A 24,808-nucleotide genomic window follows, 5' to 3' on the forward strand; every position below is an offset into this window, starting at 1 on the left:
GCCAGGAGTGTGGCCGCCCGGCCTCCCCAAGACTACACCGGCGGTGCTCGGGCGCTAGTAGCTCCTTGGAAAGCTCACCCCAAGCCGGGGTCCCGACTTCTCTCTCGATCCAGCCCGGTGACTTTCTCGAGGACACCTGCGGATCGCGGATCCTTTTTCTCCTGTGGGCTTTCTTTTCCCCTGCCCCATCACCTTTCATATCCCGGCTCTGCGTTTCCTTCTGCCTCTCCCCGGCTCCCTGCGGCTAACCCCGTGCATCCCACCTGTCACCTCCTGCCACCTCCTTCCTGACTTCTGCCCTTCCTTGACCCCATAGTTCTTGACCGCCAGGGACCCGTCATAACCTCGCCAGACTCTCCTACACTCCTCTCTCTCTAAGCCAGTTTCTGACTCCCGAATTCGAACTAACCCTTCACTCCTTGACGTTTGACCCTGACACTTAACTTGAAACCTCTAAATTCTTACTTCTCGCAGCCTGGGCTGCAGAAACCGAGTCTTCCCCTGACTTCAAGCCTGCTCCCTTGCTTCCCTTTGCTGGCCAACTGCTGTCCCACCATGGACTTCTTGATGAGCGGTCTAGCAGCCTGTGGGGCCTGTGTGTTCACCAATCCCCTGGAGGTTGTAAAAACCAGAATGCAACTGCAGGGAGAGCTGCAGGCCCCGGGCACCTACCAGCGACACTACCGCAATGTCTTCCACGCTTTCTTCACTATCGGCAAGGTGGATGGCCTGGCTGCACTACAGAAAGGCCTGGCGCCTGCGCTCTTATACCAATTCCTGATGAATGGCATCCGCCTAGGCACCTATGGGCTGGCTGAGGCTAAGGGCTACCTGCACACAGCTGATGGCGCCCTGAGTCCTGTCCACAGCGCCGCAGCTGGGGCCCTGGCTGGAATCATGGGAGCCTATCTGGGGAGTCCCATCTACATGGTAAGGAGAAAGAGGTGGTCTTACCTGGGGTCCTCAGGGGCAGAACCTTGGGGTAGAGTGAGGGTCTGGTCCTTCACAAGAGCGTAGGTGGCAGGGTGTTGTCCCCTTGCAAGGAAGGGGAGAGTATTACAAAATTGCTAGTAGGTTGTTAAGGCCTTCTGATCTGCTCTGTGCACACCCAAACAGTGCAAATAGTCAGATGTGTTGAAGAAGATTATGGACTTCAGTCAAGATTATGGGAATCAGTCTTCCTGGCACTCATAGCTTGAATTTGAAAATTACTCACTGTAGCTGGGTGCCAGTGCCTCACACCTATAATCCTATCTACTCAAAAGCTGAGATCTTAGAATTACTGTTTGAAGCCAGCCCAGGCAGGAAAGTCTGTGAGACTCTTATCTTCCAATTAACTACTAAGGGGCTGGGAAGGTGGCTCAGTGGTAGAGCGCTTGCCTCGCATGCATGAAGCCCTGGGTTCCATTCCTCAGCACCACATAAGCAGAAAAAGCCAGAAGTGGTGCTGTGCCTCAAGTGGTAGAGTGCTAGCCTTGAGCTGAAGAGCTGAGGGACAGAGCCCAGGCCCAGAGATCAGGCCCCACGACCGACAAAAAGAAAAAAAAAACAACACACAAAACAATTAACCACCAAAAAGGTGAAGTAGAGCTGTGGATCAAGTGGTAGAGTGTCAGCCTTGAGCAAAAAAACTAAGAGACAGCTCCCAGGCCCTGAGTTCAAGCCCTGGTGCTGGTAAACACGAGAGAGAGAGAGAGAGAGAGAGAGAGAGAGAGAGAGAGAGAGAATTATTCATTGTTGAACTTCACCTGTGAAATTGAGCTACTTGCAGCAACCTTTGTGTGACCTTAGGGAGCACTGAGGGATACAAATGAGGACACTAGCACAAATCCTGGCATCGATAAGCATTTAATAGTACTGCTTTTATTACTTTTGCTAATGTTTTATGCTGTTTATTTAGGTTGGATTTGTGGAGGGGAAGCTGAAGATTTGAGTAACATGTATCAGTGATTATAGGGATCTGGAAGGCCCGGGCACCCCAGAATTACAACTTCACTGTGTACTCTTTTGAATTATTAGCTATAGGTCAAGGGCTGGGAACATGAGGCCCAGAGAGGGAAAGTGACCGCCTCAAGGTCACACAGCTGCTTACTGCTGAGGCTAGGCCATGCTTAGGGTAGTTAAGAGAGTGAGAAGCAGTGCATTTTGTGGAAAAGCCCACTTAGTCTCACTTCTAAGGTATTCAATTTAGAGACAGTGGCCTCTTCAAAGTCAGCTGATCATCTGTCCCTATGGACCCTGGTAACTAGAAAGTTCACGGTGGCCAGAGTCTAAGAGGGGAATCTGATTGAGGTGGTAGCTGGAAATCTGGCCTGAGAATGGGAACTGGCATAAGAGGCACAGAACCCAGGTCTTGCTTCACAACCAGTCTTAGGAAATGTCATTCTCCAACCTCTCCACCCCACCCCCACCCCTCAGCCCCAGGAGAAGCAGGAATTGGAGGGGGCAGGGTATCTTGCTGTGCTAGAAGATCAATCCCTTGGGACTGCAGCCAAGGGACACAGAGTCTCAAGACCAATCTGCTAAGTGGGAACAACAATAATTATCAGATTAAAGGGTGTGTGTGTGGGGGTGTTCATTGCTTAATACCCTGGAAGAAGTATAAGGGGAGCGGGTCAGGCATTTGGATCTTTATGGAGGGCCAATGGCCACTGGGGTACAAGTTGTAATATTCTCTCTTCCCCAGGTGAAGACGCACTTACAGGCACAAGCAGCCTCTGAAATTGCCGTAGGGCACCAGTATAAGCACCAGGTGAGGGTTCCCCAAACCATTCTACCTGACCACCCTCTCCCATTTTTTTTCCCCCAGCTTTCTGCCTGCCCCCAGCCGCTCCAACCCTGACCACTATTCTATCCAATAACATTAATCCAGGCCCACCTGGACCCTCACATACCCTTGTTCTTCAGACCTCCTGCCCATTTCTCCTGCCTCATTCTCTTGATCTACTAATGTCCTCACTTCCCTCTTACTTCAGCCCTTACTCTGGGATGGGGAGGTGTGGCAAATACTGAAGGCCCATATTCTCGGGCTCTAAGCCCACATCGAATTGGTTGTTTGGACAATAGGTGCTTATTAAAGACTGATCCTTGCCAGTGATAGTGGTGACAGCCCCTGATGCTGGGGTGACTGAACCCCACCCCCATGGTCTTCCCCCCACCAGGGCATGTTTCAGGCACTAACGGACATTGGCCAGAAACATGGTCTGATGGGGTTATGGCGTGGGGCCTTGGGAGGCCTGCCCAGAGTTGCCGTCGGTTCCTCTACCCAGCTGTGCACCTTCTCATCCACCAAGGACCTCTTGAGCCAGTGGGAGGTACTTCCTGGGAAGGGGTGGGACCTTCCTGGGAATGGGATAGGGGTTGGGCCAAGGGAGGTGAGGGGATGGTGTCAACATTCAGATGTAAGGGAACAAGCAATAGGAGGGTTTGGGGTTCACTGACGTCTCAGGTTCTTCCCAAGATTCTCTAGTCACTTCCACCTAGAAAGGGATACTGGAGCCCTCAGAGTATGCTGACCTTCCTCCCTCATACTGTTATCATAGTAGTAGGGTAGAAGCAGGGCCTGTCCTGCCCTAGGAGATGAATAATTCGCTATAAAACTGAGTAAGCGGGGCTGGGAAGGTGGCTAAGTGGTAGAGCACTTGCCCTGCATGCAAGAGGCCCTGGGTTTGATTCCTCAGCACCACATAAACAAAAAGAAAAAAGTGGGAAGTGGCAGTGTGGCTCAAGTGGTAGAGTGCTAGCCTTGAGCTGAAGAGCTGAGGGACAGCGCCCAGGCCCAGAGTTCAGGCCCCACAACTGGACCCTCAAAAACAAAAACAAAAACTGACTAAGCTTTTCTCTCCTGTAGATCTTTCCTCCCCAGAGCTGGAAGGTGGCTCTGGCCGCTGCCATGGTGAGTGGCATTGCAGTAGTCATGGCCATGACACCATTCGATGTGGCCAGTACCAGGCTCTATAACCAACCCACAGATGCTCATGGCAAGGTAAGGGAGTGCTTTGGGGCGCAGACAGGCAGGCAAATCTGGGAGGGGGGCAGGGAGCAGCAGACTGTGGGTATAGAAGGGAGAGCCTCAAATGCAGTCTGCAGAGATGAGACCGCTGCTGGACTCTGACAAGCTCCTTCCCCTCCAACATGTCCAGGGCCTCATGTACCGGGGAATCCTGGACGCTCTGCTGCAGACAGCTCGGACAGAGGGCATTTGGGGCATGTACAAGGGTATAGGTGCTTCCTACTTCCGCCTTGGGCCCCACACCATCCTCTCCCTCTTCTTCTGGGACCAGCTGCGCTTTCTCTACCACACATACACTAAATAACAGCGGCTCTCGCACGTGCCACCAAATTGACACTTTCTCACATACTTTTGCCTCTACTACTATGCCTTGGTGACTATAAACCATGTGTCTTTTCATCCGCCTAAGCGGGAGAGCCAACCCCACCCTCTATCTATTCTCTCAGGGTTGAATCACTCCAAGTAGTAGTTTCCTTTCTTTCTTTGGGTGTTGTTGCTTTAAACCTTCCCATTCAACCCCTTGTATCCTCCGCACCCCAGTCTCAGGGCTGAACCAGTCACTCCAAAGTGATTTCTTCCCTGTTTCCACTGCCAGCCTTAGGTTCCTCTTGTTCCCACGCACAGCTTTAAAACTTTACCATCCAAGACCAAAGGGAACTGAGAAGAACCAGGTGTCCTGTTAGATTCAAAGGCACAATCATGATATTGATTATAAAGCAAGTTTATTTCTGCAGAAAGGGGGTGTTTTATGTTTATGCACAGAGAAGTAAAAGGAACCCGGGGTATTCACCTCTTTTTCCTCCACCCTTCCAGAATTGGGTCCCTAAATTCTCAGCAGCATCACACAATGCTTCAGGAATCTTTACTGGGGACCAAAGATGTTGGGATCATGGAGGGTCAGACTGGTCACTAGTTGTTCAAAGTTACTCAGGCTCCAGGGTGGAGGTGACAGATTTTCAGGACCAAGAGATGACCTGTTCTCAGAGCTTGTGGGTGGGAAAACAGAAGAAGACAGAACATCATCCAGGATTGAGGTTTGGAAGATCCCACTTCCGGTTCCCAAGGACCCACAGGGATTGATCCCAAACCTCTGGCCTATTCCTCCCTCCTTGAAAAGGACCCCACCAGCCCATCTCCCTGCTCTGCCCACCCAATCTGGAGACCAGTCATAACATTCCCACCCTTTCCTGCCTCCTTACGGGGGTTGGTTGAAGGTGAGCAAGAGATCAGTTTGGTACTGGGGCAGCCGAAGCAAAGCCTGATGTAGTGTCACATCCTTTGCTACCTAAAAGGATAAGTCAGGCTGTTTATTTGGACCCTTGGAGCCACACACCCTTCTAGGGCATCCTACCCTCCCAGCCCCTCACCTGCTGGCTCCCTTTAGTTATCTGCTGTTTCCCAGAGAGGAGCCAGGCTTCTTGGCAGCAGCCCCGCAGGGCCAGGTTCTCCAAAGTGAGGGGTTGCACCGACTCCACCTGCTGGATCCTAGCCTCCTGCACCCAGCCGACGTCCTCAAAATGGTATCTGGGGTGGGAGAGAAGGGTCAAGGTCCCTGGGCGCCCCACCCCACCCCTGAGCATGTTGAAGTCTAGGTCTCTCACTTTTTGGCCTTTAAGTTCTGCTTCAGGAAAACAAACTAAAAGCCAAAACAAACAAACAAACAACCGTCCGGGGCCCAGGCCCCGCCCGCTTCCTCGGCCCGGGCCCGCCCATTGGCCGGCCCTCCGCACCGCGCAGCCGCTTCGCCCTGCACGTGGGCCTGCAGCTCCAGAAGTTCCACGATCAGGCTCTGGTCGGTCTCTGGGTGGCAGAACACTTCTTGGTTATCCGGCACCGGTCGAAGGTCGCTAGAGGAAAGAGGCGAAGTAGACCCTGGTGACTCCAGCTTCTTCCCGCCACCCACCCGATCGGGCTCCAGGGGCGCCTGGACCTTCTCACCTGACATCAATAGCCCCTGGAGGGAGGATGACGGAGAAGGCGCCCCCAAACAATGGGAAGTCTCTTGTGGGTTCCATGGTCCCGGGATTAGGGTATGGAGACTAAAGGGTTTTTAAAGAAACCCATATGGGGATTCGTGGCATCTCCCACCCGCACCCCCAGGGTTTCGAAGCCACCACCCAGTCTTCTCCGTTTGCTTAGTTCCTGGTCCTTTAAGATTCAGCCCCGCCCCGCCGTCGAGCTGGCCAATCAGCGTCCGCCCTCTGAGGGCGGGGCCCGGCGAGGCCGCTCTGGGAAGCTGGGGCCTTGGGAGGGCGCCGGGCGGGACCTCCGGATCAGGCGCGCAGGTCCAGTCTGGATTTAGGATTTGTGACGCCTGCGCCCGCCGGACTCCTCCTTTTAAAGGGATCGCACCTTCTAAGAAGGTCACTTGGAGCCCTTCTTAAGGACAGCTATCCATCGAAGGCTCCCGTGTCTAGGTGCGGTCTCCCGAGTCCAGAGAATCGTTATGGGGTGTCCTGGAGCCAATTGACAGCCAGTGGGCTGCTAGCCAGACCACTGGTCCCTGGATCCCATGCTGAGAATTAAAGAAACAAGAGGTCCAGGTGTAGGTCTAGGTTAAGATTCAGGCCGCACACCTACTTCCTGAAAGCGACACCCTGTCTGATATTACAAATCTAATCCCCTTAAATCTTCACTTTGGGAAAGCTTGGGACACGGTCTTCTACCCGCACACCTGGACGGAAGCATAGATTAAACTCTGTTGTTTTTCTTTTACAGATTTTCAGAGTGTTCTTTTAAGTATTTGTTCAACCATAAGCTTCCAATTAATTTCTCTATTCATCATGATCCCCAACACCTGGCACAGAATTTAGAGCATAACAAGCCTATTGTTGAGTGACTGAATAAACCTATAATTGCCAGTGTCTGGAACCCTGAAGGCCACTAAGCCCTCAGAGGTTCCGGTCCCTATTCCCAAGGAAGAACTAGACAAAGTGATTCCCATACTGATGCCATCTGGAGCCTAACACTTGAGTAAAATGAAGCTCAGGGGTACATACTTACTAGAAGCTTATATTAACAATCCCTATATGAAGGGCTGACTATAGAGAGGAAATTTGAGACCCAGCCGCTCCTTCCCTCCTTCCTTTGTTTCCCTTCCGTTTCCTTTTCTTTTTTTGGTCAGTCATGAGGCTTGATCTCTGCTTAGGTGCTATTCCTGAGCTTTTTCACTCAAGACTAGCACTCTACCACTTTGAGCCATAGCTCTACTTAGGCTTTTTGGTGGTTAGTTAGAAATGACTTTCACAGACTTTCCTGCCCACATTGGCGTTGAACCATGAGCTTCAGATCTCAGCCTCCTGAGTAGCTAGGATTTCAGGCATGAGCCACCAGTGCCAGGCCTTTCCATTTTCTTTTGGCATACATTAATACTATAAGGAGTTTTCTGAACTGGCACTGGTGGCTCGCACCTGTAATCCTCCATTTTCTTTTGGAATACATTGGTACTATAAGGAGCTTTCTTGCCAGGGCACTGGTGGCTCATGCTTGTAATCCTAGCTACTCAGGAGGCTGAGATCTGAAGATTTCAGTTCAAAACCAGCCCAGGCAGGAAAGTCCATGAGACTTACCTCCAATTAACCACCAGAAAACCAGAAGTGGTGCTGTGGCTCAAGTTGTAGAACACTAGTCTTGAACTGAAGAGCTGAGGGACAGTGCCCAGGCCCAGAGTTCTAGCACCATGACCGACAAAAAAAAAAAAGTTTTCATTTTTATAATTCCATACAAACATACAGTGTTCTTTAAGTTCACCCCTTCTATTATATTTCATTTAAACAGTTCACTCCTTCTATTGTATTTCATTATCCCTTCACCCCAGTTGTATGGTTGAGAGAGTTCACCAGGGCACTCTATGGTATTCTAGCCAATAAAATGTAGGTGGGAAGACTTGGAGATAAGAAAGTATGTGCTGGGGAATGTCAGTATATCAGTTTGGCAAGGAGAAGAAGGGAGGGAGGAGGGAGAAATGGGCAACAGGAAGCAATGAACATTGCCAAATACAGGGTTTTGTTTGATTAGTTTTTTTATTGGTTTGCTTTGTGTATGTGTGTGTGTGTGTGTGTGTGTGCGCGCGCGCGCATGTGTATGTATGTGTTGGGCTTGCATTGGGGGCCTCTCATTCTCACTTGGCTTTTTTGCTCACTTCTGGTTCTCTATCACTTAAGCTATGCCTCCACTTCTAGATTTTTTGATGTTTAATTGGAAAATAAAAGTCTCAAGGATTTGTCTTCCCAGGCTGGCTTTGAGCCAGGATCCTCAGCTCTCTGCCTTTTCAGCCTTTTCATTAGCTAGGGTTATAGGCCTGTACTGCCAAAACCCAGGTAGTTTTTGTTTGCTTGTTTGCTTATTTAGGTACTGCTGAAGTGCCCAGGGCTTTTCAAATCCTAAGCAAATGCTTTACCATTGAGCTTCACCCCAGCTCTCTACAGAATTTTTGTAGAACGTAAGAAGCTTGGACTCCCCGATTCCTTCTCTCTCTCTCTTTCTCTCTCTCTCTCAACATAGTCTTACTATATAGTTTAGGCTAATCTTGAACTTGCTATTCTTTTGCCTCAGTTTCCTGAATGCTGGCATTACAGGAGAGCACCACCATGTCCAGCTTGAACTCATTTTTTTTTCTTTTCTTTTCTTCTTGTTTTTTGGTTGATCATGGGGCTTGAACTCAGGGCCTGGGCACTCTCTCTGAGCTTTTCTGCTCAAGGGCGCAACCTTTAGCCACAGCTCCACTTGAGTTTTTCTGGTGGTTAATTAGAGATAAGAGTCTCAGGAGCCAGACGCCAGTGGCTCACACCTGTAATCCTAGTTACTCAAGAGATAGTCTGTGAGACTCTTTTATCTCCAGTTAACCACCATAAAACCTGAAGTGGTGCGGTGGCTCAAGTGGTAGAGCACTTCCTTTGAGCTGAAGAGCTGAGGGACAGCACCTGGGCAAAGAGTTCAAGTCCCATGACTGACAAAAAAAAAAAGTCGGGCTAGGAAGGTGGCTCAGTGGTAGAGCGCTTGCCTTGCATGCCTGAGGCCGTGGGTTCGATTCCTCAGCACCACATAAGCAAAAACAAAAAAGCCGGAAGTGGCGCTGTGGCTCAAGTGGTAGAGCACCAGCCTTGAGCTGAAGAGCTGAGGGACAGCGCCCAACCCCAGAGTTCAGGCCCCATGACCGGACCCAAAAAAAAAAAAAAAAAAAGTCATGGACTTTCCTGCCTGGGCTGGCTTTGAACTGCAACCCTCAGATCTCAGCCTCCTGAGTAGCTAGAATTACAGACAGAGCCACCAATGCCTTACAAACTCATTTCTTACTGCAAGCATCAGACTTCTCTCTGAGCCTCTTTTCTCATCTCTAGAATACTGTTAGGATTAAGTGAGCTTGGCTGTACTTGAATTTGAAACTGTTTCAGGACAGAACTCACTTTGTTCCTTAGGGAACTTTAGAGGGAAATTCTGTAGGCCATAGAGGGAGAAGACTGGTCATGAAAAATCAAGGACACTGGGTTATTATAAGGGCCTCCTCTGTGCTTCCTCACTGAGACAAGGAGAAACAAACCCTTTCTGTCCTTTCTTCCCATTTCTGCCCAACTACTACCAGTCCCCTCCCAGGGCAATACTGACTCTGCTTGTAAGCAACCACGGAGATCAAAAATTTTTGAAAGAGACCTCCAAAGACATAGAATTATCAGGACTGGACACAAGCCTATTTATGAATCAAGAGGAAGAGGTTAGATTAGAGGAGAAACCCACAGGATAAGAGGTCCAGGATAATAGGTATCACTGGACAGATCTGTTAACCCAGATGGACCTCAGCCACTTTCCTCCGTGTGATTGTGGGTCCAGGTCTCAGCCTTCTAGTTGTAGACCTGTAACTGACTGCTTCTGTACCCCTGGGACATCCCCTTCTTTAATGCCTTGTCTGAATATGGGTGCCCTACCAGGTATGAAAAACAGGTTTAAAGATAGAAACCGGCTAGCTACTCAGGAGACTGAGATCTGAAGACAGAGTAAGCCCAGCCTACGGCCGGATGCCGGTGGCTCACGCCTGAATTCTAGTTACTCAGAAGGCTGAGATCTGAGGATCGAGGTTCAAAGCCAGCCCAGGAAAGTCTGTGAGATTCTTATCTCCCATAAACCTCTAGAAAACCAGAAGTGGCACTGTGGCTCAAGTGGTAGAGTGCTCCCCTTGAGCTGAAGAGCACAGGGACAGCGCCCAAGCACAGAGTTCAAGCCCCACCACCGACAAAAAAAAAAAAAATACAGCCTAGGCAGGAAAGTTTGTGAGACACTTATCTCCAGCAAAAAGCCAGAAGTAGAGGCATGGCTCAAGTGGTAGAGTACCAGCCTTGAGCAGAAAAAACTAAGGAACAGTGCCCAGGCCCTAAGTTCAAGCCTTAGTGCCAGCGCGCGTGCGCATGCACGCATGCACACACACACACACACACACACACACACACACACACACACACACACACACACACACACACACACACACACACACACACACGGAAGAGGCCTGGCCAAGAGAAATGGAGATGTCAATGACCGAAATAGGAAAATGGGGGATTTAATGGTGAGGAGAGGAAAAAATGAAAGGGAAAGGGTGCCTGTGTTCTTACCCATAAGTCACTAGACAGTTGACCCTATGTCCTCCCCAACAATGGCGTCCAATGCCTCTGACTCTGCCATTCACATCTTTTTAAAAAATAGACTTAGCCGGGCGCTGGTGGCTCACGCCTGTAATCCTAGCTACTCAGGAGGCTGAGATCTGAGGATCGCGGTTCAAAGCCAGCCCGGGCAAGAAAGACCGTGAGACTCCTATCTCCAATAAATCACCAGAAAACCGGAAGTGGCACTGTAGCTCAAGTGGTAGAGCGCTTGCCTTGAGCTGAAGAGCTGAGGGACAGCGCCCAGGCCCAGAGTTCAAGACCCACAACCGACAAAAAAACAAAACAAAACAAAAAACAAAAAATAGACTTATCATCAGTACAGCACCTTCCCAGAAAATGTTGAGTTCATGAGTTCAAACTTGAATGCCACCATGAAAAAAATTTTCAAAAAGGTCTAATTGGGGACTGGGAAGGTGGTTCAGTGGTAGAGTGCTTGCCTTGCATGCATGAGGCCCTGGGTTCAATTCCTCAGCACCGCATAAACAGAAAAAGCCAGAAGTGGCACCGCATAAACAGAAAAAGCCAGAAGTGGTGCTGTGGCTAAAGTGGTAGAGTGCTAGCCTTGAGCTGAAGAGCTGAGGGACAGCGCCCAGGCTCAGAGTTCAGGCCCCATGACCGACCAAAAAAAAAAAAAAAAAAGTCTAATTGTCCACCAGTGGTTCACATCTGTAGTAATCCTAGCTATTCAGGAGACTGAGATGTGAAGTTTAAAGCCATCCCTGACAGAAAAGTCTATGAGATTCCATTACCAAAACAGGCAAGAGCAAGCAAGCTGAGCAAGTATGAGGAACTGAATACAAGCCCCAGTGTCAGGGAGATGAAAAGGGTTATTCAACTCATAGTTATGATTGGGTAGCCACATCTAATTGGTAAGGACCTCATGCTGATTCAACTCATGACAGAAAATAGAAGAGTAAGTGGACATGTACATAAGAGAGAAAACCCTAGGATGGCCTGGGGCCAGTGGCTCACATCTAAAATCCTTGCTGCTTAGGAGGCCAAGATCTGAGGATTGTGATTCAAAGCCAGCCCAGGCAGAAAAGCCCTGAGACTCTTAAATTCAAGTAACCATCAAAAAGCCAGAAGTAGAGATGTGGCTCAAGTGATAGTGCTCTAGCTTTGCGAAAGAAAGAAAGAAAGAAAGAAAGAAAGAAAGAAAGAAAGAAAGAAAGAAAGAAAGAAAGAAAGAAAGAAAGAAAGAAAGAAAGAAAGAAGGAAGGAAGGAAGGAAGGAAGGAAGGAAGGAAGGAAGGAAGAAAGAAAGGAAGGAAGAAAGAAAGGAAGGAAGGAAGGAAGGAAGGAAAAAAAAAAAAAACCTCAGGGACAGCATCTAGTTCAAGCCCCAGGATCAGGCCCCCCCCCAAAAAAATAGGGAAGACTTTGCTTATGACAACCTCTTCTAGGGCTGGGAAGGTGGCTCAGTGGTAGAGCGCTTGCCTTGCATGCCTGAGGCCCTGGGTTCCATTCCTCAGCACCACATAAGCAAAAACAAAAAAGCCGGAAGTGGCACTGTGGCTCAAGTGGTAGAGCGCTAGCCTTGAGCTGAAGAGCTGAGGGACAGCGCCCAGGCCCAGAATTCAGGCCCCATGACCGGACCCCCCCCGAAAAAAAAAACCAACCTCTTCTAGCTGGGCGCTGGTGGCTCATGCCTGTAATCCTAGCTACTCAGGAGGCTGAGATCTGAGGAACACGGTTCAAAGCCAGCCCCCGCAGGAAACTCCGTGAAACTCTTATCTCAAATAAACCACCAGAAAACCGGAAGTGGCACTGTGGCTCAAGTGATAAGGCGCTAGCTTTGCGCTGAAGAGCTGAGGGACAGAGCTAAGGCCCAGAGTTCAAGGCCCATGACTGACAAAAAAACAACAACCTTTTCTAGCCACTAGTCTAACCAATCTAGTTCCACCATTGAGAACTGATGGCTGAAAGAGTTTCATTCGTTCAGACTTTGTCATGATTCTCACACCTGTCACTATCTCCAACACTATGGTATTGGAGATCAAGCCTCAATATAACTTTTTTTTATTTTTGTTTTGGTTTTTTGTTGGACATGGGGCTTGAACTCAGGGCCTGGAAGCTATCCCTGAGCTCTTTTGCTCTAGTTAGTTGCTCTACCATGTTGAGCCACAGCTCCACTTCTGGCTTTGTGGTAGCTACTTGGAGAGTAGAGTCTCACAGACTTTCCTGCCCAGGCTAGCTTTGAACAATGATCCTCAGATTTCAGCCTCTTGAGCAGCTAGGATTATAGACGTGAGCTACCAGCACCCAGCCTCAATGTGAGTTTTGAGACTCATTCTAGTAATAGTACCAGCCTGGCAGGGACAACTGCACCATAAACCTTAGGACTTTTGTCCTAAAGACCCTGGGTCTGGAGCTGGCTAACAGAACCTGTCCCTACCACTCCCTGAATGTGTTATTCCTCCCAACTTGGTTCGGGCAGCCCTTAATTTGAATTGTGATTTTTTTTTCTTGGTGCTTTAAATTGTGATCCTTAGGTCTCAGCCTGCTGAGTAGCTAGGATTATAGGTTTGAGCCACTGGCGCTCAACATTTGTGATTGTTATCATCATCATCATCATCATCATCATCATCATCATCATCATCATCATCATAGTCTATGGGACTTGAACTCAGGGCCTAGGTGCTGTCCCTAAGCTCTTTTGCTCAAGACTAGTGTTCTACCACTCAAAACCACAACTCCATTTCTAGTTTTCTGGTGGTTAATTGGAGATAAGAGTCTCATGGACTTTCCTGCCTGGGCTGTCTTCGAACCACAATCCTCAGATCTCAGCCTCCTGGGTAACTAGGATTATAGATGTAGTCAGTCAGCAGTTGTGATTTTTTTTTCCCCCACCAATACTTCCCCTCCCAAACACATATTCTAGTTATGGCGAAGGAAGTGATTTAGACACTCAAATGGAAAATGGAGGTATGGTGGCAAATGGCAGCCCTGATGGCCCTGGTGGACCTTGGTGGAAAAGCAGAGACCTATCATGGCAGGATGGGAAAGAATATTTGGCATCTACAAGCCAAGATCCCCATTCTAGTGTCAAGTGTGGCTGTCTTCTTCCTCCTATTGTTCCCCCAACTGCTCTGGGAAGTCCATCTGTCCCCGCCCCCTAAGTCTTACCAGTTGAGGTGTGTTTGTTTGTTTGTCTGTTTTCCTTCTGCTTTATTTGACCAAGGCCATTACCTTGCAAGTTCTGACAGGTGAGATGGGAAGAGCTATGAGCATTTGTTGGGAAAAGATCTGAAAGAGAGAGGAGTTTACCTCAGGGTAAAACTGGAAGCAGCTGAGCTAGGACTCTATGAGGGAGAAAGAGTTCCTTCCATTACCCTGGATGCCTTCTGGGTGCAATCTCAGAATAGTCCAGAGTTTCAGATGGATGGAAAGCCACCCAACTGGTTAGACAAGATAGTGGTAACTATTCATTGTTTTTCAGCTTCCTCTTTTTCTGCCACCCACACTCTTCTCTCTAGATAACCATGTACCAGCAACACCTCAAACACAGTGCTTCCTAAACAAAGACAGCTTTCTTCCTGAATGTGTTCCGATCTAATTTCAGTAAGAAAACTACTCACAGGCCCAGCAACCCAAGCTAGTAGCCTGGCTCCCCTCTTCTCAGTCTCCCTCCCTGTCCCTTCCTAGAGATTTTTTTTTTTTTTTTTTTTTGGGTCCAGTCGTGGGGCCTGAACTCTGGGCCTGGGCGCTGTCCCTCAGCTCTTCAGCTCAAGGCTAGCACTCTACCACTTGAGCCACAGCGCCACTTCTGGCTTTTTTCTTTTTGCTTATGTGGTGCTGAGGAATCGAACCCAGGGCCTCATGCATGCAAGGCAAGCGCTCTACCACTGAGCCACCTTCCCAGCCCCCTTCCTAGAGATTTTACTTCCCCTTGGATTGTGGGGAGGGTGGGAGAGTGTGGGTGGGTATGGGTGTGCCAGTACTGGGGTTTGAACTTGGAGCCTAGGCACTGTCTCTGAGCTTTTTTGCTTCACTACATGAGCCACATCTCTATGTCCCTGTTTTTGCTATTTGATTAGAGATAACAGTGTCATGGACTTTCCTTCCCAGGCTGGCTTCGAACCAAGATCCTCAGATCTCACCCTCCTGAGGAGGTAAGAGTACAGGTTCCAGCCACTGACTCCCAGCCAATCCCTTTGTATTAACTTGTGATCAGGCCACACCTCCTTTGATGATCTCCAAAAGTCTGGGCTGCACCCAAAGTGCCCTAATCTACCCCTAAAAGGCCCTCGTTTGAAATCACAAGCATTTCTCTTGGGCCAGGCCAAGACCGGTGCTAACACTCACCTGATTGGCTGTATGGGGCTCCTGGTTTCACAGCCTGGTGCCTGTTCTGTCTGCTACGCTAGTCTAAACGAGAAGAGGAAGCTGCTGAAGCCCCTGGGGTGGCGACCCTGTTCCCTGGGTGTTCCTACAGAAGGAAGGGGATTCCAGAAGCCCAGAGGAGACATCAAGGATTGCCCAACCCCACCACCACCACCACAGCAGTTGCGCTTCTCCACTCTCCAGTTATTTGCTGCCCCCAAGTGTCCAGTGACAGACTTGTTCTTGGGTCCCTGCCACCAAAGAACAGCAGATAGCTGAGAAGCCAGGTTGACCAGCCATGGAGACTCGCAAATGCCTGGCACTCACCTCTTTTCTTAACAACCTCAACCCCTTGGCCATACCCTGGCTTGGGTTCAATATCTCAGTCCAAGTTTGGAGAGATTACAATGGAAGACTGGCCTAGCAGAAAGCAAAGGATACTGTGGCTGGGGCCTTCCTAGAGAAAACTGCCCTCACTAAAGAGCCTCTCTGAACCGCCTGCCCAGAGACCGCCTTCTCTGGATCCAGCATCTGCCTGCTGCCTCCCTGCCACCCCTCCCAGTAGTCCACTTCCTGTTATTAGGCATAGACTAAAACTGATAGTAATATATGCACAGTTAGGGCTGGGAAGGTGGCTTAGTGGTAGAGTGCTCACCTAGCATACATGAAGCCCTGGGTTCCACATACACAGAAAAAGCTGGAAGTGGCACTGTGGTTCAAGTGGTAGAGTGCTAGCCTTGATCAAAAGAAGCTCAGGGGCAGTGCCCAGGCCCTGAGTTCAAGGCCCAGGACTGCCCCCCCAAAAAATATATATATATAAGCTCAGTTCAAGACACATAAAACTTCTAAGCAGGCAGGCGTGTGTGTGTGTGTGTGTGTGTGTGTGTGTGTGTGTGTGTGTGTGTGTGTGTGTGTGTGTGTGTGCTGGTAGTAGAGCTTGAACTCAGAGCCCAGAAACCATCCTTTTAGCTTTTTTATTCAAGGCTAGTGCTCTACCACTTAATCCATCTCCACTTCTAGTACTCTGCGAGGCAGGTGTTTAACTTAATTTTGTGCCCCAGTACCAACACACACACACACACACACACACACACACACACACACACACACACACACACACACACACGGTAACTTTGAAGCCAGCAGTAGTGGCTTACCCTTGTAATCCTAGCTACTCTGGAAGCTATGATCTGAGGATGCAGTTCAAAGCAGCCCTATTTTTTTTTTTTTTTTTTGTCAGTAGTGGGGCCTGAACTCTGGGCCTGGGTTGCAGTCCTAGGACCTTTATCTTTTTCCTTTCCATTCTGTTTTCATAATGACACATATTCTACTATATTCTAGCTTTCAGATAGCTGTTGAGTTGAAATTTTGTGAGATGGGTACGATATTGAATGGATATGAATCAAGTAAAAGGACCTTGGAAGAGGAAGTTGGAGGAGGAAGGAAAAGAGAAAAGGAAAGATGGATTGGGAGAAAATAGTTGTTGGACCAGAGACCTTGATGACTCTAAAGCAGCAGCAACATGGAAGGAAGGTCATGGTCTGATACAGGGTGCTTGAATAAATAAAGCTGGAGGTGGGAGATCAGGTGATGGCAAAATCCAAGATAAGGTACAATGGAGAAAACTACTGGAGGAAAGTCGTGAGTTTTGGGTGGTCATTGACATGATCCAGAATAATGGAAGGGACGTCAGTGAAAAGCAAAGTGGTGTCAGGGGCTAATGCATTTGAAGAGAGGATTAAGAGCCAGACATCTGTGGCCTAAACTTGTAATCCTAGCTACTCAGGAGGCTGAGATTTGAGGATTGCAGTTCAAAGCCAGCCCAAGCAGAAAAGACCATGAGATCATTAACCACTAAAAAGCTGAAAGTACAGCTGTAGTGATAGAGCAACAACTTTGAGCAAAAAATCAAAGGGACAATGCCCAGCCCCTGAGTTCAAACCAGCACAGGAGAGGGGGGCGGTGGGAGGGAGGGATAGAGAGAGAGAGAAGAGAGAGAGAGAGAGAGAGAGAGAGAGAGAGAGAGAGAGAGAGAGAGAGAGAGAGAGAGAGAGACTAGTTTTGCTATTAGAGACATAAAGCACCAAAATTAACAGAGATTAAGAAAACCAAGCACAGTGGTTTACACCTATAATCCCAACTACTAGTAGGTGGAGAACAGAAGCAGGAGGAACCAGAGTTGGAGGCCAGTCTAGGCAAAGTTAGTGACTTGATCTCAAAAGCAAAATACAAACAAGGCTCAAGTGGAAAATTGTCTGACATGCTTGAAGTCCTGGATTCGGTCCCCAGTAACCTCAGTGTCTGCACACATACATGCAAGTGTGCATGCACACACATACAGATAAAGGATGCTATATTTATTTTGCATGAGGATTGAATTCAGCCTGGCACAGGCTAGGCAAATATGTTACTATTCAAGCCACACCCTTACTTAGCCTTTTTGTTTTTATATGGGGTCTTTTTCTTTTTGGTGAAATGAGCTTGAACTGAGGAAAGGCCTTGTGGTTGCCTGGTTGCCAGTTTACCACTTGAGTCATGCCTCCAGTCCTGCTTTGTGTGTGTGCGTGTGTGCGTGTGCAACAGTCCTGGGGCTTGAACTCAGGGCCTGGGCACTGTCCCTGAGCTTCTTTTGCTCAAGGCTAGCACTCTACCACTTATGCCACAGCTCCACATCTGGCCTTTTCTTTCTTTTTTGGGGGGGTCCAGTAGTGGGGCCTGAACTCTGGGCCTGGGCGCTGTCCCTCAGTTCTTCAGCTCAAGACTAGCGCTCTACCACTTGAGCCACAGCATCACTTCCGGCTTTTTTCTTTTTGCTTATGTGGTGCTGAGGAAGCGAACCCAGGGCTTAGGCATGCAAGGCAAGCGCTCTACCACTGAGCCACCTTCCCAGCCCACATCTGGCTTTTTCTGAACAGTTTATTCCAGCAGTTTATTCCAGTCTCATGGATTTAACTGCTCAGGCTAGCACTGAACCTTGATCCTTAGATCTGTCTCCCAAATAGGAATACAGGCATGAGCCACCAATGCCTGGCTCAGTTCTACTTTTTGCTGGTTATTTTGGAAATGGAGTCTTGTAGAATTTTTTGTAAAGCCTGGCTTCAAACTATGATCCTCCAGATTTCCAGCCTCCTGAGTAGCTAGAATGATAGGGCTAGTATTATAGAGTAGCTAGAATTATACCCAGCTCTCAGCTAGAGATGAGGATGTTACTACCTTTCCTTGAGGTGGTATCGATCTTATGATCTCCTGTATCCAGTTACTTAGTATCTGAGGTTTAAGTGTGTACCACAAGGCCTTGGTTGTTGTCTGTGAGCACAACCCTAGTGAACATTCTGGATGTTCTGTATCTACAGAGGGTTATCAGATATTGGAGACCAATTGGCAATCTCTTCTGCAGGGAGAAATGTGGAAGTCAGTAGCGTTGAGGAGTGAAGATTGTGTAACAGAATGGCAATGAGCCTCTGGGCAAGGTTTTCTTTGAAGAGGGTAGAAGTTTGCAGTGGTAGCCCAGGGAATGGCAGCACCAGCTCCCCAGTGATGTTGAAGTTATCAAATTAAAATCCCTACTTGGAAGCAGAGGAAGGGAAAAGCTCCCTCCTCTAAGTGACTTGCTAGGGTCTCAGGTGGGGAAGAGAACTGGGCCAAGGACAGGACTATATGGATACTGGCTGAGAATATTATTTACCAAACCAAAAACTACCTCCAAAATTTTGAGGACAGGGACTGGTGGTTATGACTGTAGTCCTAGCTACTCTGAAGGCTGACATTAGGAGGATCAAGGTTCAAAGCTCAAGGTCAGCCAGGGCAAAAAGTGTGAGACCCCCCCCCCATCTCCATCAATAGTAAGGATAGTTATATGTGCCTATCATTCCAGCTATAAGGAAGGCTGAGATTGGGAGGATCACAGTTCTAGGCCAACTCAGGCATGAAGTTCACAAGACCCCACCTCAACAAAAGCTAGGAGTGGTGCTATATGCATTATCCCAGCTATAGTAAAAAGTGTCAACAGGAGGATCACTGGCAAGGTTGTCCTGAGGAAAAAGTGAGACCTGTGTCAAAAATAACCACAGCAAGGTAGGCCCTGGTGGAGCACACCCATAATCCTAGCTACTCAGGAAGCTGAGATCCAGAGGGCCGCAATTCAAGATCTGTCCAGAAAAGCCCATAAGACTCCATCTCCAAAATAATCTGCAAAAAAGCAGGCCTGGAGGCATGGCCCAAATGGTAAAGCATAAGTCAAGGTAAGCCAAGCCAGCCTACAGAGCAGGCACCTACAATATGTCCATCATTTTTTTCTTTTCCTAGAGGCTCCCTCCACCCGCTGTACCATGCTTTCAGGGATATAAGATTACAGGCTTCAGCAGGGCACCGATTGTGACGGACCAGCTCGGCCGGAGCACTGGGACCGATGGGACAGAGATCTCAGGATAGGTGGGCAAAGGAGTCGGTGAAGTGACAGACACAGACTCAAAAGAGTTGCATCTGAATGTATCTTTATTGAGGAAAATTAACATTTTTATACAGTGTGTGATTGTGACATAGATTCTTTGTTTATTTAAGCAGGTAATCAATTTTTTAAAGGCAAAGCATTGATGAATTACATGAAAATTAATGACTATCCCACCAACTGTTTAAGCTAAGTGGTGTGAAACAAGTCTAGCATATTGTTTAATAGAATACGTCATCTATTTAGCCTTTTTTATGTTTAATAATTAACAAACCTAAGACAGGGCTGTACTTACATTGTACTCCTTTTAATTTTATTTTTATCCAACTAATTTCATCTTTATAAGCTCCTGTATAAGGAAATGGTTCTTGGTTGGTTCAGGAAATATGTTACTAACTTTATATTTTGTGTGAAAACACCATCTATTCCCTATAACGTAAGTTGGACTAAACTTAATCATAACTGTTGGGAGAATCTTTTTCTTTTATAACCAGAGGTCCCTTCTTTTTTAGAACTCTCTGAACTACTGGGATAACTCTTTCTAACTTAGTTTAATTCATTGATTTTATCTGTTGGACATATCTGGAAATTTTAAGTCTCTGTATTTACTATGCGTGAGCTGCAAAACCACTTGTGAAGTTGTAGGAGTTTCTGGAGGCAACGTCACATCAGATGACAGATTGATTGGGGCATTGCCCACATTTAATCTTTGGCCTTAGTCTTTATTACTTAGAGAAGCCATCTCTATTGGACTGGAAAAAATACAACATGCTCTGTTCGCGGATCAATAGAAAAATAGCCAAAACGAGAATAAAGGCAACCAATGTACAGCCAAGAAGAATATAGTAAGAATAAAGGTAGAGGCTATAAAGGTGCAGCCAAGTATATGGGAAGCCTTGAACCAACACCCCCTTCCTGCAGGCATGCTTCCTTGAAGCTCTTTGTCCAACGCGATCTCTCACGCAGACTCCGCAGAAGGTGGCGTGGCACCTACTGGTCACAGAAAGATGTCCACTCAGCTGGAAATACCAGGAACCACTGGAAGTGAAGAAACTTAAGCGTTTGACCTTGTTTCTCTGGCCAGAGACTATTCATTGAACTTGCAGTCCCTTATTCTGTTGTCGATGTCAAATCAGAAGCTATCTATCCACCACAGGCAGCTTTATGGAAGTGCTCCGCCCACCTGCGCTGGCTTCTCTTTGCTGAACCCAGCTAAGGACTCCTTGCAGACACATCTTCATGGCTGCTTTGCCTGCTGTGATCTCTGCTCCTTTCCAAACGCTTGCTTCGGCAGCTTCCTCTCCATTGTGCCTCTCGGACTGGGTTCCCATGGTGGTTGGATACTGAGCTGCTTCTTAGAGGAGGAAACAAGAGTTGTTGTGTACAATGGCAGGCCTGAATTGGCCTGGAGGCAGGACAGACGCTCTCCCAGGTGGGACTTGTCAGGGCACAGGGCAGGCATCCTGCCACTGGGCCCTGGGTCACTGTGGTGAGCAGCAGTCACACTGGAACTTCTCTTTCTCAGAGAACAACGGGTTAAGTCTGACCAGATTGTCTTTTGTAGGGAATCCAGTTCTCCACCAACTCCTGGGGGATGCCTGGGGCTTGAGTCTATGCCAGGCTCCACTCCTGTCCAGAACCTCTCATTCCAAAAGTTTCAACCAAGTGTATGTGGCGTGGCAACCGATGGCTCATGCCTGTAATCCTAGCTACTCAGGAGCCTGAGATCTAAGAATCAAGGTTCAAAGCCAGCCCAGGTAGGAAAGTCCATGAGACTCGTATCTCCAATTAACCACCAGAAAACCATAAGTGGCGTTGTAGCACAAGTGGTAGAGCGCTAGCCTTGAGCTGAAGAGCTTAGAGACTCCACCCAGGCCCAGAGTTCAAGCCGTACAACTGACAAATAATAATAATAACAATAAAAATAAAAATAAAAATTTACCAGCTTCATTTTTAGGAAAAACATTCTTTTTTTAATTTAATCTTATTTTATTTGTGAACATACTGTACAGAGGAGTTACAATTACGTGGGCAGGATAATGCGTACATTTCTTACCAAGCATTGCAGCCAGGAAAAAAATTCTTTAATCAACATGTCCCAACTTTTTTTTAGAGAGTCAACCAATTCAACTCGAACAATGTAGCAGCCCAAGGAAGTGACCTCGGCACATCTTTGTGAGCAAAGGAAACAAGAAATGATGAAGGACAGCTGCCAACAAGAGCAGCTGCTTCCAGGAAGTGTGACCTCCTGGTGGTAGGAAGCAGCTGTTCCTTAGAAATTCAGTGAACAACTCGCAGCAGTATAATTACCCACAAACCTTCCTTTGTTAGAAAGGGGAAGAGGAACTATCAAGTACTTTGCTAAACACCAGTTTGGCTCAGTGGTGTTTTAAATTCAGGCGCATCAGCCATTAGAAATGACAAAATAATGGCATTTGCAGGGAAATGGATGGAGCTAGAAGGAATCATGTTGAGCGAGGTAAGCCAAGAACAAAGAGACAAACGGTACATGGTCTCCCTGATAAGTGGATGCTAAATCCAAAATGTTAGGTGATATGACAAAACTAACAGGACTTAAGAAACAAAGAACTCCCACTCATCTGGTCGAACCACTACTAAATATCCCCATGCTGCTGATCACATATATGGTATATAACATGTGAGCACCGTTATATATTACAGACTGTGATAGACAATTTGCTCCAGGAAAGTTAGAATGAACTTGTGACTTTAAATGAGCATCATTATTCCACAATACTGTGAAATTCCGGAAATTATGTAATCACTTAATCACAATAAAAAAAAAAAGAACCTCGAGAAAGGGAGGGAGGGAGGGGATGGTAGGGGGAAAACAATGGAGGGGGTAACAATGTTCAAGAGGAAGTGTACTCATTACCTCACTCATGTAACTGTAACCCTCTGTATAGTATCTTTACAATAAAAAATAAAATAAAATAAAAAAATCCAGATGCATCACTGCTTGGTACCATAGCTAATCTAGAAACATTAATGAACTGAAGAAGACAGGACAAACAAATTTCAGGAATATGCACTTCAGAGGCAGGCACCAGGATGTCTCTGAGACATGGCCTAAAATCCCATCACGAGAAAATCCTGCAAGCAGCTTCCTCACATCTACCACTATACATTTTGCTGATTCCAGAAGGGCAGATTTGCATATGCCCTCCACACTTTAAACCCCAATGAGAAAAGGGGGACATGATGCCAGGTGTGGCATAGGCCCAATAAGCTGAGGTAGGAAGGAAATTCCCAACTGCCTGGGTTACAGAGTAAGATCCTGTTTTAAACAATTTTTTAAAAAAAGAAAGAAAGAAAGAAAAATAGATGGGGGGGAGGGGGAGAGAAGGAGTCAGGGACCTAAAACATCTCTCAGAGCCCAAATGAGGGAAGTAAGACACAATGTGGTAATTTCTGGAGAGTGAAGTGGGAGCAGCAAAATTACCTCCAACTCTTGTCTTATTAGCTACAGGCTGTTTCCTGGGGCTGGAAGGAGGCAAACCAGGTTAGGAAACAGAATAGAGAACGGGTTAACAGATGCAGATTAATAACTGAGCTACTATGGGCATTCTGGTCCTTGCTTATCCAGGAGGCAAGCCTGTGGGGTGCTCCTGAAGGCGATGAAGAAGAGGGCAGCATATGCTTGGAAGATGCACTGTGGGCCGGGGTCACCGCCAGCCTGCTCAGCAGCGCTGTTCCAGGGTCCAGTTCCGGGCATTGATGAAAAGCTGGAGCCAGGGGGAAGCGGTGAGGGTGTTGAACGGAGGGGGTCTCCATGCCCACTGCCAAGGCCGCACAGCCCTTTCAGGGTGTGGCATGAGCGCCAGGTGGCGGCCATCCTGGGAGCAGACGCCAGCCACGCCCCCTGGCGACCCATTGGGATTCAGGGGGTACTGTTCTGTGGGGTTCCCGTCATCATCTGCCCAATGGAGGGGAGCCAAGCCTTTGGCCTCAATCTGGGCTTGGAGTTCCAGAGAAGAAAATGCCATGTAACCTGGAAGGAAACGATGGTGAAAGCCAAGTTCCTTCGGGCCCTCCCCCCCCCCCAACCTTGGGGTACCCCCTCCCACCCCCGGGTCTTCTCGGATCTCACCTTCACCATGGGCACTCCACACTGGCAGCACAGCCCCCTCCATCCCTCTCAGCATCAAGGCAGGACCCGGCCCCACACGCACACTGGCCCATCGAGACTCAAAACGCCCAGACAGGTTGTGGCGAAGCAGAAGGCCAGGCTGGGCTGGCCAGGAATCATGGTCCTTCTCCGCTGCCTCTTCACTGGGGTTGCCTCCCACCCAGCCTAGCAGAGCCAGCAGTTGGCAGCCATTGCACACGCCGAGGCTGAAGGTGTCTGGCCGCTTCCTGAAGCGCGACAGCTCAGCCCTGGCCTGAGGATTAAAGGTTACCGCAGCTGCCCATCCTAGGAGAAACATGAAGGTTGAGGTGAGAAAAGGGGAAATTAAGAATGAAGGGGGGCAGCTGCTCTTTCCTGCCTGCAAGCCTGCCCTCTCTGTGAAGTCTGGGAATGCCTAAGGGAAGAAATGGTCTTATTTGCTTTAGGTACTACTATTCTCTTTTTTCTGGTGAACCTGATTTGAACTTAGGACCTTGTCCTGGCCAGGAAGGTGCTCTATCGCTTGAGCTATGTCCCCAGCCCTTTTGGCTTTAGATATTTGGGGGATATGGTCAGCATTTTTGCCCAAGCCAGCCGTGACCTCATCCTTCTATTTGCTCCTCCCTGGTAGCTGGGATGATAGGGTACACCACCCTGCCCAGCCTATTGGTTGTGATGGGGGGGGGGGGTTATCTTCCCAACTTTTCCCATGCTGGCATCAATTGGTGATCCTCCTGATCTGTCTCCCAAGTAGCTGGGATTACAGGAGTGAGCTACCATGCTCAGCCCTATCATTTTTTTTTTTTTTAGTAGTACTGAGGTTTGAACTCAGCCTAGCACTCAAGTACTCTACCACTTGAGCTATATCCTAAGCCCTCCTCATCTGTTTTAATTAGCTGTCACTAATGCCAAAAGCAGCCCATGATTTTCTTTTTTGCTGACCATAGGCACATTAAAAAAAAATTTCCTATTGGTGCTAAAGGCTCCTGCCTGTAATCCAATCCTAGCTACTCGGGAGGCTGATAGCTAATGATGACAGTTCAAAGCCAACCTGCGCAAAACATGTGTGAGAATAATTTCTAATTAACCAAAAAAAAAAAAAAAACTGTAAGTGGAGCTATGGCTCAAGGGCTAGAGCACTAGCCTTGAGCAAAAGAAGCTCAGGGACAATGCCTAGGCCCTGAGTTCAAGCTCCAAGACCAACACACAAATACACACAAAGTTTAGTTACCTAACAACTAAAAA

The 24,808-nt window shown here is 48.1% G+C and overlaps 3 protein-coding genes across 6 annotated transcripts in view; 1 reads left to right on the forward strand and 2 right to left on the reverse strand.

Annotated features, from left to right (window-relative positions):
- Positions 1-21,989, forward strand: Slc25a35 (solute carrier family 25 member 35). Of its 3 annotated transcripts, none has more exons than XM_070001434.1 (5): positions 1-930; positions 2,687-2,752; positions 3,162-3,314; positions 3,851-3,985; positions 21,548-21,989. In XM_070001434.1, exons 1-5 carry the CDS (start codon positions 556-558, stop codon positions 21,611-21,613), a joined length of 795 nt encoding a protein of 264 aa, XP_069857535.1. In that variant the 5' UTR covers positions 1-555; the 3' UTR covers positions 21,614-21,989. The 3 variants fall into 3 exon arrangements, with proteins under 3 accessions (XP_069857535.1, XP_069857534.1, XP_069857536.1); XM_070001433.1 differs by lacking the exon at positions 21,548-21,989 and adding an exon at positions 4,143-4,735; XM_070001435.1 differs by lacking the exons at positions 3,162-3,314; positions 21,548-21,989 and adding an exon at positions 4,143-4,735.
- Positions 4,718-6,175, reverse strand: Rangrf (RAN guanine nucleotide release factor). Its single transcript, XM_070001437.1, has 5 exons — positions 5,951-6,175; positions 5,743-5,859; positions 5,380-5,536; positions 5,212-5,297; positions 4,718-4,998 (listed from the first exon to the last, which is right to left on the reverse strand). Exons 1-5 carry the CDS (start codon positions 6,025-6,027, stop codon positions 4,875-4,877), a joined length of 561 nt encoding a protein of 186 aa, XP_069857538.1. The 5' UTR covers positions 6,028-6,175; the 3' UTR covers positions 4,718-4,874.
- Pfas (phosphoribosylformylglycinamidine synthase) overlaps positions 21,400-24,808 on the reverse strand; it is a 19,449-nt gene continuing 16,040 nt past the window's right edge. For both annotated transcript variants that reach the window (XM_070001432.1, XM_070001431.1), the window contains exons 27-28: positions 23,546-23,869; positions 21,400-23,446 (exon numbers count right to left, since the gene is read on the reverse strand). In XM_070001432.1, coding sequence (XP_069857533.1) covers positions 23,136-23,446; positions 23,546-23,869 — 635 coding nt within the window. In that variant the 3' untranslated portion in view covers positions 21,400-23,135. The remainder of the gene's footprint in view (positions 23,447-23,545; positions 23,870-24,808) is intronic.

Source organism: Dipodomys merriami, unplaced genomic scaffold (assembly GCF_024711535.1).
Source record: "Dipodomys merriami isolate MVZ:Mamm:240054 unplaced genomic scaffold, mDipMer1.0.p SCAF_59, whole genome shotgun sequence".
NCBI lineage: Eukaryota > Metazoa > Chordata > Mammalia > Rodentia > Heteromyidae > Dipodomys > Dipodomys merriami.